General features: G+C 39.4%; 1 protein-coding gene across 10 annotated transcripts in view; it reads right to left on the bottom strand.

The window, feature by feature from the left end:
- LOC140518610 (teneurin-2) overlaps positions 1-15,537 on the bottom strand; it is a 678,931-nt gene that overhangs the window by 283,765 nt on the left and 379,629 nt on the right. For all 10 annotated transcript variants that reach the window (XM_072630913.1, XM_072630906.1, XM_072630907.1 and 7 more), the window contains one exon: positions 39-273. In XM_072630913.1, the coding sequence (XP_072487014.1) occupies positions 39-273 (235 nt within the window). The remainder of the gene's footprint in view (positions 1-38; positions 274-15,537) is intronic.

The raw sequence follows: 15,537 nt of genomic DNA, 5'->3' as shown, positions 1-15,537 counted from the left end.
ACAGTTGTATTAAGGAGAAGTGGATAATGGTCACATACCTGGTCTCCAGTGGCACATTGCTATTGAGTACCCAGCTGTCCTGAAGCTGGACGGACTCAGGAGTGGTGGCCAAGTCATTTGGAGCAGGAGCTGGGGCATGGATCTGGCTCCTTCGATTGGTCAGTGAGTTCCTATTGAGGGAGTTGGCAGAAGAATGGTGATGGGACAGGGTGTGGTTGTGGGGAGGTGGAAGAGGTGGCCTCAGAGTTGACTGGCTGTGGTGGTTTGGTGGGCCTGTGGAAAGAGAAAGGAGAAAAAAAAAACCTTCAATACCTGTGGAATACAGATCCAGAAACTCTTGTAATAACTCTCCCATGCCTCTTTGTTTTTCTGGCAAAATGAGATAACTGACTTTAAGTCTCTATTTTGATAGCGGCTGAGTATAGTAAAATAGAGCTGAGATTACTGAAAACCTAGCAAATAAATTAAAAATAAATAATATGCTTTAATCTGCATTAATCTGCACACTTTGAGGGAAGAATAATTAGAAATTCCATTAGTAAAACTGTGCTGATGTGGACTTCTCAGTGGAATTACCTAAATGCTTTTTAAACAACAGGAAAAAGTAATGGAACACAGCAGTGAAAGGAGATACAGAGTAGAATTCACCATTTATAACTTGATGAATCTGTGTCCATAAACAAGAGAAAAAGAAGAATCCATTTCCTTGCCAGTGAATTAAGGTCAACATGGATGTTCTATAAGATGTTTAATTCTTTCAACAGCAGAAATGTCCACAACTGTTTTGCACTTTATACCCAACAAGAGCTCTCCTATCAATAAAATCACAGGTTCAGTAAACACACAAAACAAATAAAACTAATAGAAAGAATCTGGTATTCTCTAGTCAGCTGTCATTAAAGCAATCTTCTGCAGAAACTCTGGATTGATTAGAGCAGTGCTTACTTAGTATACCGTAAGTGCTTAATAAATCCCTATTGATGGACTCACTCAATTAAATTTAAACTATGACTTCTATCTTTCAAAGGAAAAATAAAGGTCAGAAAAAAAGTCCTCAACTTTATCTCTACATCTGCGGAGGCAATAGTGACGTCATTATTCATTTCCCAAAATAAAAGTATCAAGAGGAAATGTCTCTTTGTAGCATGAGAAATACATTTATATCATCTCTGACAGTTCACGAAGCAGGCCTGATGCAAGTAGAAGAAATATCCTCTATTAACAAATAATATACCCCCCAACTGCTGATGAGCAAACAGAAACTCAAAGAGGATGAGGGACTAACTCAAGGTCACACAAGCTCCTTATACCCAGTAAGGAGAAGAACTGTGATTTCCACCTGGTTCTTCGGATTCCATTTCTCATTTACTATTCCACCCTTCCTAATCTAACTACTGTAAGAATGAACCTACAAGCCTGTAAGATGCAATATTTTAAAATTAATGGAAGTGAAAGTAGTTGGGTATGCAACTTAAAGCCTATAATTTTGTTTTAATGGGCACTGAAACACGACTTTAATTTGTGTCCTTTGAGAAAGTTTATTTTTTGAAGCTTTAAGTCAGAGCTGGCAGCTCACCAGGTGTCTGCCTGTGCCTTGTCATTTTGCCCCTGCCAACTTTTAAAATCCTCAGCCCCTGCTGTCTTGGCTTTAAGGAGATGGCTGAAGTCATTTAAACAAGCAATTTGACAAAAATTTCAACTACTTGTCTCCTTATGTGGCCAGACTATCTCCAAAAGGTGTAATCTACATTCCATGGTTCCTTGTCCACAGAAACATGCTTAGGAAAACAAGATATATCAAAGATATACTTGCTTTGGAAAAGAGAATGAATAGTAATAATAAAAATAACCACAAAAAGAAAAGAAATTAAAACCTAGTAGAATTGCTTTATGTCTCTATTTCTAACCTGAAATTATCTTCTGGATTTTTTTTCTTTCCCCCCGCCAAAAAAATGAGAAAAATACCCATGATCATTTTCAGAAGTTTCAAGTGCATGTTCAAGGTACTTTTCACATGATGTGTAGTCAGGTAATGTGATAATGTCCAAAAAACATGGGACTTTGAGGTTCACACTGTGGGTATGAATCCTGGCCCCACCATTTACTAGCTGGATGACCTGGGTAAGTCAACACAGAAGCTTCTCTGTAAGTGTCTCTCCAACGTCCCCTTCAGCTCTAACATTCTACATTATGTGACTCTTGGATATATTTTATTTTGCTGCATCACATTCTCCAGAGCAAAAAAATACCATTAACCAGTTAGTATTCATCTGCCTGATTTTAGTAGAAAAAATATGAAGGTGGGCACGGAATTATGTAATAATGCCAACTTCCTAGAGGCTGTTCAAGTCCTTAGACACAATGAGCTCATTCTCATGCCTCTTTCCCCTTCCCCCACCAAGTAGGATCACTATCCCCACCAGTTAGGTAGTTATGAGACTTGCCTTAGGGCAAATGAGCTGAGTCAGTCACTAGACTGAGAATTCCTTCTCTTCCAAGCAGTAATTTTCTATCTATGCCTTCATCTTTAGACCACACACTCACCTAGTATACAAAGGGACAGGGTAGGAGATTTTATTTGTTCTGTAGATATTGGGTTCCTAAGATCTGGGTACCCATTTTACTCAGCGTGGATATTTCAATGCCTGTTTCACCTTTTTAACTGTCTCTGTTTCCTGCTAAAGGCTTTCTCATGGGCATCTTCACAGTGATGAGAGTTCTATGATGATGTACAGAGTATGAAATGGAAATATGGCCCTTGGTAGAGCCCAAGCTGAATTTCTTCCATGAATCATGTGTTTGTCAATTATAAAATAGAAAAGATTTTCAAAGTGTTTGGCAGGCCAAGGGGATAATGGGGGAGGTAAAGAAAGAAAAAGAGTAGAAGGGGAAAGAATACTTATTTCTACTCATTAAATTCTCATGTAAGCAATATGCCACTTCCTCTGTACACGGCTTTCCTCACCCATTCTACTCTGACAAAAGTAGAGTAGGGGAAAGGACAGTGATGAGGAAGAGAAGGAAAAGGATGGGAAAAAAAGAAAAAGAAAATTGCTAAGTAAGAAGACTTCTTTGGTGGAGAGTGGACACGGGATATCATTGGAGTAGGGAACTTCTACTGCAGCAGCTAGGAGGTGCAGTGGCTACAGCACTCACTGGACTGGAGTTAGGTTTAAATGTGGTTTCAGACACAAGCTCTGTGAACTTGGGCAAACACTTCATCATCTCCCTTACCATCAGTTTCCTCATCTATAAAGTAGAGATAATTAAGAAAAAAACAAAACCCTACCTCCCAGGATTGTTGGGAGGATAAAATGAGATAATTGTAAAGCACTTTGCAAATCTTTTTAAAGTATTAAATAAAAGCTAGCTATTATTGTAATTATTATTACAATTAGGAAACCCTGTTATGGACCTATACCTACTCTAAAACTTAGAGTCTTAGAGAGTGCCTTGGGGACAAGGAAAAAATTTAATTACTTGTCCAGAGTCACAGAATGGTATTTATAAGAGGCAGACCTTGAATTCAGGTCTTCCTCACTCCAAAGTTGGGTCCTTGACAAGTGAATTAGCTAACAGCTTCCAGTTACATACGGGAACTTTACTATTCTATGTATGTTTCCTGTCTCAGCTCCTTTGGGGTTTCCAGAGTGGAAAAGTTTTTTTTGCCTAGTACTCATTAGGAGATGGGTGGGTTTCTTTAGAACCTATCAAGAATAGGCTATTATGATATTAATTAAAAACTCTGTAAACAACGGGGAGGGGAAAGGTCTCACCTTAAGAAAACCTGTTTAAAAAAAAGCAGCTTTTGGGCAGTGGTTTCATCATTTTGGAGAACGCCTCATGTAGAAATTTCTTCCACTATTATAGATCCACAGTTTCAGGGAAACTCACTGGGGCACTGAAAGGTTTGTGACTTGCTCACGATCACACAGCCAGTATGTCAAAGATACAACTTGAATTTTGACTGTGAGATTGGCCCTTTATTACTGATTTTTTTCTCTCTATAAAAGTATTAGCTTAAAACATAAAAATTCAGGACAGAATTAATCATGTTACCTAAGGATTTATATTACTTTATAGAAAGATGTGGGTCAGCAAGGAGGCACAGTGTGAGCTTAGTGCTGGGTCTGGAGTCAGAAAGACATCTTTCTAACTTAAAATCTGGCCTCAGACACTTACTAGTTATATGACTCTGAGGTCAGTTAACCATTTTTGCCTCAGTTTCCTCATTCATAAAATGAGCTGGAGAAGGAAAAGGCAAACCACTCCTGTATCTTTGCCAAGAAAACCCCAAATGGGGTTAAGACTGAAATGGCTGAACAACATAAAGATCCAAAACAGTTACTTTAGTACTTAGTGATCTTCTTTGAGGCATTTATTTTATAGATCATTGACCAACTGGCAGAGAAATTTAGAAGAAACAATGGGATGGAGTTAAACAAAAAGAGAAATTACCCTAAATACCACTTAAAAATCAGAAGTGGAAAGACAGAGGAAGATGGATCATCAAGGTTTTGTCCCAGGTGCTGATATCTAGAGGGTATTGCTTCTCTACTGTGGTCCTAAAGCCTTCTTACTAATGCCTCACAATCCTCCACCAACTTGTGCTCTTGCACGGGTTTGGTGGGCGGAATGGAGAGTGAGTAAGAGGACCACAGGAGACAGCAAAAGAGAAGAATCACAGATGGCTCTCTGGTAATCTTCATGCCAAGTCATCCTGCTCTACGTTTGGTCTCCAACCTGGAATGTCAACCTTTGCCCTGGATACCTGGATTGTTGATTAGTGAGAGCTCTCTACATCTAGCTTGACCCATCACCATGCTTGAATGAAGGTGCTTCAACACCATCTTCTCCCTTCCACTTTTAGCAAAATAATCATATCAACGCTGTCATTCCTGAAAAGAACGTGCCAATCAACTGTCCCTGGCTCTACTTACCAAAACCATGGCATTTTACACCAAAACAATCCTTTCTAAATATCCTTTCCCATATATGCTTCACGAGGGCAAGGACTATCTTGATTTTTGGTGTTTGTATCCTCAATGATTAGCACATACAATAAAGGCTCTTGTGAGCTAACTCCTCTCTTCCAATAACTGTACCCTTAAACTGACTGTCTTTTCCTGGGGTCACCTGCCTTCCATCATTTCTGAAAACTCTTTCCCCTGATACTTTTCCCTGCCCTTTCATTCCTATTCAGCTCAATCATAGTAATTATTATTTTCCTCTGTCCACTTTTTCTATTGTCATCTGGAATTCTCCTCAGTTAACAAATTGCTCTTCATCCTAGATTCTTTTTGTCTTTCATTCTTTCCATCTTCCAGTTGCTCACTGAAACCTATCTTTCTCCTGAAAATATCATGTCTCTTGGTACCTGCCCCAGGGCTTGCTATTTTTTTCTTTCATACCCCTTGAGACACAAGAGAAGAAAGAATTGGCATGATCCTTGATTTCCACTCACTCCTTCAGACACTGCCTCAACCAACATCATTCAACAAAGTCATTTCCTCCTTTAGAGTTCATTCCATTCTGTCTGGAATCTTGTAACTTTCATCTATGGTTCTCCAGGTGACTCTTCACCAATGTGTCAGACCTTGCTCCCAGTCTTCTCCACTAGAGTCTCTTCAAACACCTTGGCCAGTGAGTTCTTCCTCCTCTCAGTGGTTTCTATCTGCACTCTACCTCAACTAAGCACACAGGTGGTAAGACCTTAGACCTGCCCCACCACCTCCCCACTCCTACTCAGTGGCATTTGCCCCAGGCATCAGAATTCCTATTTATGGCTCCTGTGGAAACAATTCTTGAACTGGGAGTCAGAAAAACTGAGTTCAAGTGTTGCCTCTGCTAACACCTCATTGTTTGACCCTGGGCAAGCCACAACCTCTCTAGTCTTTTCTGTAAATGAGAGATAATGATACTTGTCATCACCTCATATAGTCATGAATAAATCTAATGAGAGAATGCTCAAAAAGCTGCTTCTAAAAGCATAGAGTGCTGCATAGATGCAAGTTTCATTAATGAAGCATTCCTGCCATTATGATATAAATCAATAGGAATACAAAGTTTGATTTCTACAATTTCAGGTGACATTCAGCTTTCTAGGAATGCCTGTCTCCTGTTTGGAGAAAGGCGTCTGTACTTTGGTACTTAGAAAGTCAGAAAGGATCTTAGATATCACCTGCTCCATAGTCCCCTCACTGATCAGGAAACAAGTTAAATGCCTCACACCCACTTAAGCAGTCAGCTTTCAGCAGGGCCTGGGTTTAAAATCAGGTCTCTTAAGTTAGAGTCCAGACTTCTTCCTATGACCTATCACACTGTAAGATGTCTTCATTCCAAAGCACTTCTCCATCTGTCATCTCATTCATCAGTTGACTGAATATGAAGCTTTCCCAATTCCTATGTGGTAGTGAAGCATGGGGCCCAGTGAAATGGACCCCAGGAGAGACTAAAGTACATATACGGACCACCCTGCCTGGTGGGTAACTGATGCCTGAACTCTCTAGCAAATTACAAGGCAAATGGCTCTGCCTGATTAAGAGGGATAATCTTCTCCCTTTAAGTTCCACAAATTTACTGAATTTAATTAATGTACTTGCAATTAATGTTTCTTATTTTACATAAATATAAAATCACCTAATAATGCAGTTTAACTATGAACAACTATGTAAGAAATGGTTACACGGTGTCGAGCCTCAATAATTATGCTATTAGAAGCAACTGTCATTAAATGCTCGGCACTGACCTATTTTAGTGTACCTGATTTACCACTGTGCCAAGAAACAGCATTTTAATTTTAAGTAGTGTATATATATAGTACAGAGAGGCTAGGAGGAAAGGTTTGTTTCAAAATCTCTGCTAAAGGTTAGGGGGGCCCAGTTGCTGCTATCATGAAATGGAAGTGTGTTCAAGAAAGGTATAGTTTCTATGTATTTAAGGATTGGGACCTGGAAGAATGGCTACTTTTCATTTTATTACAGAAAATGGTATGTTCTGTGCTTTGGTACTGGCATCTTCCACATGCTGGAAGATGAGACAGTGAGTACCAGAAATTTTGTTTTGAATAAGTTTGCTGGAAATTCAGGGCAGCAAATGTGGCTGATTAGTCACCAGCTAGTTATGCCCCCACAAACATGAACTCACCCTTCTGTATCTTTGGTCAGGCAACTTTTCAGGTCTGGAATGTCCACCCTCCCTTACTCTTCCTTACCTGCTGGATTCCTACCCTTATTCTAAAGTCCCAATTTCAAAGCCATCGCTTCTAATAACTTTCCCTTGATCCCCTCTGTTGCTACCAAGCTTCCCCCTCAGACCTGATATAAATTTTTTTCTTGACGATTGTTGGCAACAAGTATGAGCGTAACAGATATGAGCATGACTAATGTACAAGGACCTCAGCCCAAGACATACACTAGAGATGAGCATCGGGAACTCACACCTAGATCTAGCTGGAATCTCCTCTATTTCCATACAACTTTCAGTGCTGGTCCATCCTGATTATGCTGGCTAAACTCTTCTGATCGTTCTGTTTTACATGTGAGAGTGAGGAAATTAATGGCAGACAAGGTTTAAAGAAGCTCTTAGTAGTTCAGTTGTTATGATCTGGGATTTTTCTCTACTTTGATTCCTTGCACTTTGTGTGAGCTGGGCTACTGTATTTCTGGGAGCATAGTTATTCAGGAGTCCATGTATTGTGTATTTCGCTGGAGGCCTTGTGTGGCCCTCTTTTCCTCTGGGAATTAGAACATAAGAGTATATGGGGGGATGGAAGTGGGGTTGAATAATATTGAAGTATATAAAAGATTCAGTTTCAAAGTTACATTTCTGACCCCTTCACAATGGAGTTCAATCTCCAGTCACTGGACAATACTGCCCAGTTTCATGATCAATTGTGAGAGTTAACTTATTAATTAATTTTTCATATATATTGTGTTGGTGTCTTAATCTCCTACTAGACTGTTCACTTGAGGAGAGAAGGGGCCATGCCATGCCATTTAAACTCTGCCTTTCTTTCAGCCCTAGCCCAGTGTTCAGCAAGCACAAGCTCTTAATAAAATGATTGTTATATTTAATTGATCGTTTCTTTAAATGGTCTTGGAAAGTCCAATTTGGAGCATTGTTTATTTGGGAGATTATTATCTGTGCTGATTATACAGAGAAGTTTAAACAATGAAGAAAAAACATCAAATGATCAGATCTTAAATAGCTTATGAAGGAAGAATTTTTCTTAGGGCTATGGAAGTAGGTAACTAATGAATCGCCACTATTGTTAACTTGTCCCTAAGCAAGCAGGTAGTGCAGAGATTTTACTTTGGGCCAACTTTTGCCAAGGCTTAACAGGCCTAATTGCATTGTTTTATTCTCTAACCATTTTTCCCAATGATTAATAACTCTGATAAAAATGTACATAAGAAGAAAATAGACAGGACATGTTTTCCTGCCTGGTATAACACCCCCTCTTGGAGATGGATCCAATTACTTTTGTACCTTGTTAAAAATCAAAATCCTTCCAAATCCAATAAATTAACCACAAACTCTCTGCCTTCTCCTGCAGGACCACCCCCAAGAAAGCAAGCTGTCTCTTGGTGATATTGTTGGCAAATGTTAAAAATTGCATCAGGACACCCACTTAAAATCTCACTATGCAATGTAAACCAAGGACGTTAGATGGAGAGCTGGGAAGGGGAAGAAAATCATATGTCCAGCAAGGCACAGGAGACATAGTACTATGGTGAAGTAAGAAAACTTGGGTTCTGATATCCTGGTTCTGACACCTTGAGATAATCATTTACCCTTTCTGAAGCTCATTTCCTCATCCATAAACTATAGGAATAATAATACTTGCACCACTTACCTCATATGATTTGTTGTGAGAAAATCATTTTGTAAACCATAAACTGCTATAAAAATGTGAGCCATTATTCTTGCACAGCCGCAAAGGTGGGGGTGGTGAAGATGCACAGTGCAAAGGAGCTCCAGAGTAATAGATGTGATTACAGCATGGTACAGTGGGAGCAATAATTCTCAGTGGAGTTTTTGTCCCTATTGCCCAACATAAGCTATCCAGATACTCTCCAGGAAATCAGGGCCTCCCCAGAAGGTCTCTCTGCCTTGCTGAAGGCCTCTTTCTTCCAACCAGATACAATGATCCTCTGGACGTTCACCTTCAGTGACCATGCCTCCTCCCCACCCAGGACTGAATTCACTTTGTTTTACCACCCTTGCCCGCAGATGAACTCTCCTGATTGGTGGGGGAGTGAGTCATCATTCTATTTCATTACATCTAGCTGACTCCAGACTATGCTTCATCTATAGCCATCCACCAGGACACTAGGAGGGCATGTACTCAGAGTGAGCACCGTGCCACTTGTACCTTTCTCCCTCCCATCTCTTGCTCTTATTCTGGAAACAGTCTTCAAATGAGTGCCACAATTGCTAGGAAAAGGGTGTGACAATGAACCGTCCTGTGACTCTGCTTACAGCTGCTATAAATGCACATACCAAATAAGCCTTCCCTCCATCCCATTCCCCTCTAAGTAAGTGTTCTATCCCCTTATTCTAATGTAAGCTCCTTGGGGGCAGGACTCCTTCATATTGGCCTTTCTATTCCCAGTGAGCAGCACAGTGCCTGGAACATAGTCTCAGCTAAAGCTCACCTTCTGCAAGCAGTTTTTCTCAATTCCCCTTAATGCTGGTGCATTCCCTCTGTTGATTATATCCAATTTATCCTGCATATATCTTTTTACATAGTTGTTTGTACGTTGTCTCCCCCGTTACAATGTAAGCTTGTCAAGAGCAAGGACCAGCTTATATGTTTCTTTGTCCACCCAGAGTTTGGCACAGAGCCTGGTACACAGCAGGCACTTAATAAAACTTGATGACTGACTTTTTAAAAAAAGTATTTTCCTTGATCCTTCCAGAAAAGCACTTGTACTAGGTGCTACGGGAAAGACAATTACTGTTCTATCTTTTCCTTCCCCTTCATCGTCAAATTTATAAAAAAAAAAGTATCTTTTATGTTTGTTTTGTGTTATGGTTTCTCCCATTCATTTTAATTCTATGCAATATGCATTTAATAGGAATGTACATGTAGAACCTATGTAAGATTGTATGCTACCTCAGGGAGGCAGTGGGGAGGGATGGGGGAGTGAGGAGGAGGGAGTGGAAAAAAATCTAAGTTTCATACATGGAAGTGATTGTCAAACACTGAAAACAAAGAGCGTAATTCAATTTAAAAAAAGTATCTTTCCTTGGTATTTCCACCCAATGTCTCCTCAACCCTTTGAAGTCTGGCTTTAGTCTCCACCACTGTTGAAATTGTTCCTTCAAAAGTCACTAGTGATTTAACCACCAAATCCAATGAATAGTCTCTTCTTTGACTTCAGCAATCTCATCCTCTCTAATTTCTCCTATTCCTCCAAGTACTGTTTCTCTGTATCCTGTGGAAACTCCTCATTGTCTACCCTTAAAGGTGGGTTTTCCCTAAGAGTCTGAGCTTAGTTCTCGTCTTTTTTCTCTCTGCAGCCTCTCCCTTGTCAGTCTCATTTAGTGACAGTGCTTTGGGTGACAGTTACTAAATTTCCATCCCTGTCTCGAAACTCTCATATGAATTCTAGACGTCCATTTTGAACTATCTGTGGGGCATCTCCCCTGGTATTCCACTAGGTCCTCAAACTCAAGCTGTTCTTCTACTACTGTTCAAATTTCCTTAGTGATACAACCACTCCACCTTCCACATCTGAAACCAGTTTTATTTCTTTGACTTTTCTGTCCCCCTTACTTCTTAGTCAGCTACCAGATTCTTAGCCACTTTAATAATGCTGACTGCGTCCATATTTTCTGCTTTGTGTTGCTTGCCAAACCCTAGGATAGGCCCTCTTCACCCTCTGGCTAGAATATAGCTAGGTCTCAATGAATGCAAATAGTGAATGCCCTAAAGTGGTCACATATATATGAGAGAGTGACAGACTGCAGGAGACCTGAGTTCAAATTTGGCTTCAGAAATTTAGTGGTGGCACCCTAGGAAAATCATTTAGCCTCGTTTACCTCAGTTTCTTTATCTGTAAATGGGGATAATAATAGCACATCTATTTCCCAGAATGGTTGTGAGGATCAAATAAGGTATAACTATGAAGTGCTTAGCACAGCATCTGACACATGTAAGTGCTTTACAAATGTTAGCTATTATTACTATTATTATTATTTTTATTAAATGTGGTAATTGGTTTCAATCTAATGGAAAAATGCAGCACAAATTTGAATACTAAAATCACTCCGGGGACTGTACTAATCTGGACCTAGCAGCGCTGAAATAAACTTCTATCAGGTCTTACCCCTCTACTGTTCTCCTTTCTAATCCATCTTTCATACTGTGGCAAAATAGTCATCTTTATACAGACATCACTGCATATCTTATCTCTTCTCAAAACTGTTACACAGCCCCCTATTATCTACCGAGTAAAGTCCAAACTCTTTTGACTGGCATTTAATGCCATAATATGTCACCAGTCTATCCTTCCAATAATCTAATGCCACCCTAGCTTCCCAGACTTATCTCCTACTACTTCCCAATATTTGCTCTGTGCTCTAGCCAAAATCTTTGTCTTCCAAACTTCCCCTGGGCACTCTTGCTTCTGTATCTTTGCCCAGGCTATTTCTATTTTCTGTTTCCAACACTTTCTCCTATTTCTTTTGGTGTTGTTGGATTTCTACTCTTTATTTAAAATCCGATTCATATGTTATTCCCTCCATGAAGTCTTCTTCTACTTCTCTTCCTCCCTTCCCCCAAGGCCAGTGATGCCCCTTTAACTCTCAGACTTTATAGGATATTTTGATTTACATATCTAATGTTATCATTTATTATTGTATTTGACCATTCTAAGTCTTTTAAAATCTCCTGACTACTTGGTTAAGATTCTTGGCTTCAGAAAGAGAAGAAGAAAGAGGTCTTACAACAAAAAAAGGTATAATCAACTAGGAAAGAATACTGTTTCTCCCTAAAGGGTAAACATTTTCCTTTGATCTTTCTCCATGATAAGCTGTAAATTCTGTGAGGACCAAGATCTTTGTCTTATCTGAACTTTGTATCTCTCTCAATGGTTAGTACAATGAGCTACATATAGTGAGACTTATTAAATACTCACTGACTTGAATCAAGATGGTTTATTCTTTCATGGAAAGGGTATGGTAAATATGAAACCAGATCAATTGTCTTAACAATTGTAGATAAACCTTGTTATTCTCACTTTGAAATCTTGCTGCAATAACTGGACTTGAGTTTCAAATTCAGTTACAATGAATAAGGGGAAAGAAAGGAGAGAAAAAGAACACCAGGAAGTGGTCAGATAAATTCACTTAGACATAGATGGAATAAATAACTCTGCATTTCACTCTCATGAGCAAATGCAGACAAATACCATCAAAATTTATTTTTGTACATTTTCAGTCAGCAATTCAATAGATATTCACTAGGGACCTATCGTATGTAAGGCACTGTCCTAGGTACCGAGGGAAAAGCAAAGATGAGTCATTCAATAAAATTAATTGTACCCAAGTGTTTATTAGGTACAAATATCTAGATGTCTAAGTGGCATAAAGTATAGGGCTTGGAGACAGGAAGATCTGAATTCAAATCCAGCCTCTGACATTTACAAGCTGTATGACTTTGGCAAATCATTTAACCTCTGTCTACCCCAGTGTTCTCAGCTACACAGTGAGAATAATAAGTACCTGCCTGACTATTGTAAGGCTTAAATGAGTCAATATTTGTAAAGTGCTTAGCATAGTGCCTGGTACAGAGCAGGCACTGTTTAAATACCTTTTCCTCTCCTCTATATAAATGGGAGTAGGAGTACTAGTAAGACAATGTACTAGGCAAGAAAGTTTTTGTTATCAAGGAGTTTACAAGATTGTAGGAGAATGAGATTCTACCCTCAAGGTGTTTACAATCTAAGGAAATAAGAACAATTATAATACAAGGAAGAATAGGATTCTTAACATTAGAGAAGTTGAGGCAAAGTACTATGGAGGCTTAGATGAAAGAGAAATGGCATCCTGCAGGGAGAAATCAGGAAAGGGTCCATGAAAGAGAAGGCCTCTGAGACAGATCCTGACATAGAAGTAGAGCCTCAAGCAGCCATCCTACATTTCCTGGACTTTGCCACTATTCCATCATGTGTCTCCTCTACTCTGCACCACTACCTATGTCCCCACTTTTCAGCACCCTTTTATGTACTATCTTCTTCCATTAGAATACAAGCTCCTTTGAGGAAGGGATTGTCTTTGTGTTTGCTTGTATTTGCATACCTGGGTAGTTGGTACAGTGCCTGGCATACAGTAAGCATTTAATAAATGTGGTTGACTTATTGATCTGGAATGTAGAGAATATATTAGGCTGTAGATAGGCAGTTAAGTGATGCAGTGGATAGAGGGTCAAGCGTGGAGTAATGAAGATTCATTTTTCTAAGTTCAAATCTGCCTCAGACACTTCCCAACTGTGTGATCCTGGGCAAGTCACTTAACCCTGTTTGTTTCAGTTTCCTCTTACGTAAAATGATCTGGAGAAGGAAATAGCAAAGCACTACAGTATCTCAGCCAAGAGATGGGGCCATGAAAAGTTGGACATGACTGAAAAAAAACTGAACAACAACAACAAATGGTATTAAATGACAGACTGAGGACTTTGGACCTTTTATTCAGTAGCCCTTGGGGAGTTAGTAAAAGTATTTTGAGCAAAGGAGTCTAGATGTGCTCTTTGCTTTAGGAAGGTTAATCTGACAGGGATATATAGGATGGATTAGAGGAGGAAGAAACGAGAAAACCAGAGAATAGACTATAGGCTAGTCAAATAGAACCTCACTACGAATATAGAGATAGAGAAAAATATAGAAAATTCAAGTCCTATTTTAGAGATAGCAGCAACATAATTTGACATGGCTGGGATATCAGAGTAAGAATAATAGGATCGTAGGTTTAGAGCTGGAGAGATATGTAAATATCACCTAGTCTAACCCCCTCATTTCACTAATAAGGTTACAGAACCCCCATAGGGTTAAGTGACTTCTCCAGAAGGTAATGCTAGGATACAGTGGAGAAAAAAATATCCTTAGATTTAGCTAAAACCTGGATTAAAATTCTGCCTCTGGTACTCATTGTGCTTAGGTGGAAGTTGTTTATCCTCTTTCAGCCTTAGTTTTCCCTTAATTAAATGGATATGGTACATCTAGCACTGACATGTATGTAAGTTATTAGGAGAATTAAGTGAAATAATGATTAAAAGTGTTTTACAAACAAACCTTAAAGGATAATACAGTGTCAGTGATTTTGTTTGCCCAAGGTTACCCATAAGAGAAAGAAAGAGGAATAAAATATGATTCCAAGGTTTAGAGCCAAGTTGAGTGGGAGAAACTAGAGGGTGGAGGTATTAACAGAAATAGGGAAGTTGGGAGGAGAGGCAGCAGGTATGTCTGGATATGTTGCAGGGGGAGAGAGGAAGAAGATGAGGAGTCTGATTTTGGACATTTGATCAAATGGCAGAACCAAACCACATGAGGAATAGGAGGTAATCTCCCACCTCAGAGCTTCATGGTTTATGATGCCATTTGAATTAGGAGAAATAGGCCAGAACAAAGTAATATTGCAAAGCACTATCTTTTCTGGGTCAAAGTGACTTCCCAAAAGACCCTCAAATTTTTTTTAAACCCTTCTTTTGTGCAGAATCTTTGGCTCACATAACCAGCCCTGTAAAAGACAAGAAACAATTAGATCTAACAGATGCAGAAACATGGCCCAACCTAGTTATCAGAGTATTCCAGTACTCCCCTGGTTATAAAAACATTTCACCCGGCTGAATGAGAGGCAGGGCCCTGGTCCCTTCCCTTGGAATTTGTATGCTCAGAAATGGATTTATTGATTTCTCCTTAACTAGAGCTACCCAACCTTTTCACCTTAAGAGTCTGGCTCTTTCTTCTTCCTCTGACTTAAAACTTACTAAAAGACTTTGGCCCAAGGAAGAGGCATATACAATCAAGTGAACATATAACATGTTAAAGCAGCCTCATCTTTGGGGTTGCCACTATCACAGTTTTCTTGGATTGCCGATGCAATGGACTTGTTTGGAATATTTTGGTTTAGCTGAGACTTCAGTAAGATGCAGCAACAAACAGGGGGAATGGTTGAAAATGCCTCATTTTACAGAAATGGAAACTGGGGCCCAGAAAAAATTAAATGACTTTCTTGAGATTACACAAATGGTGAGCACAAGAATCAAGACTAACACTCAGGTTTTTCTGACCTCCGGCCAACTCAGTTCAATGACATTTATTAAGCACTTACTGCATGCCACACAGACTGTAGCAGGTTCTGGGAGATAGACAAAATTTTAGAAAAGATATGCTCTCTGTTATTATAGACATCTCAACCTAAAATGAGGATGGCGATTGGGAAGAAAGCCAGCACACAAAGAAAGCTGCAATAACAAAGTTCTTCTGGTATTCTTTTTCCTGGGTATTATGGTCAGAAATGATCTAATGGGAA

The sequence above is a fragment of the Notamacropus eugenii genome, chromosome 1, assembly GCF_028372415.1.
Source record: "Notamacropus eugenii isolate mMacEug1 chromosome 1, mMacEug1.pri_v2, whole genome shotgun sequence".
NCBI lineage: Eukaryota > Metazoa > Chordata > Mammalia > Diprotodontia > Macropodidae > Notamacropus > Notamacropus eugenii.
This window is presented reverse-complemented; position numbering and strand designations above follow the sequence as displayed.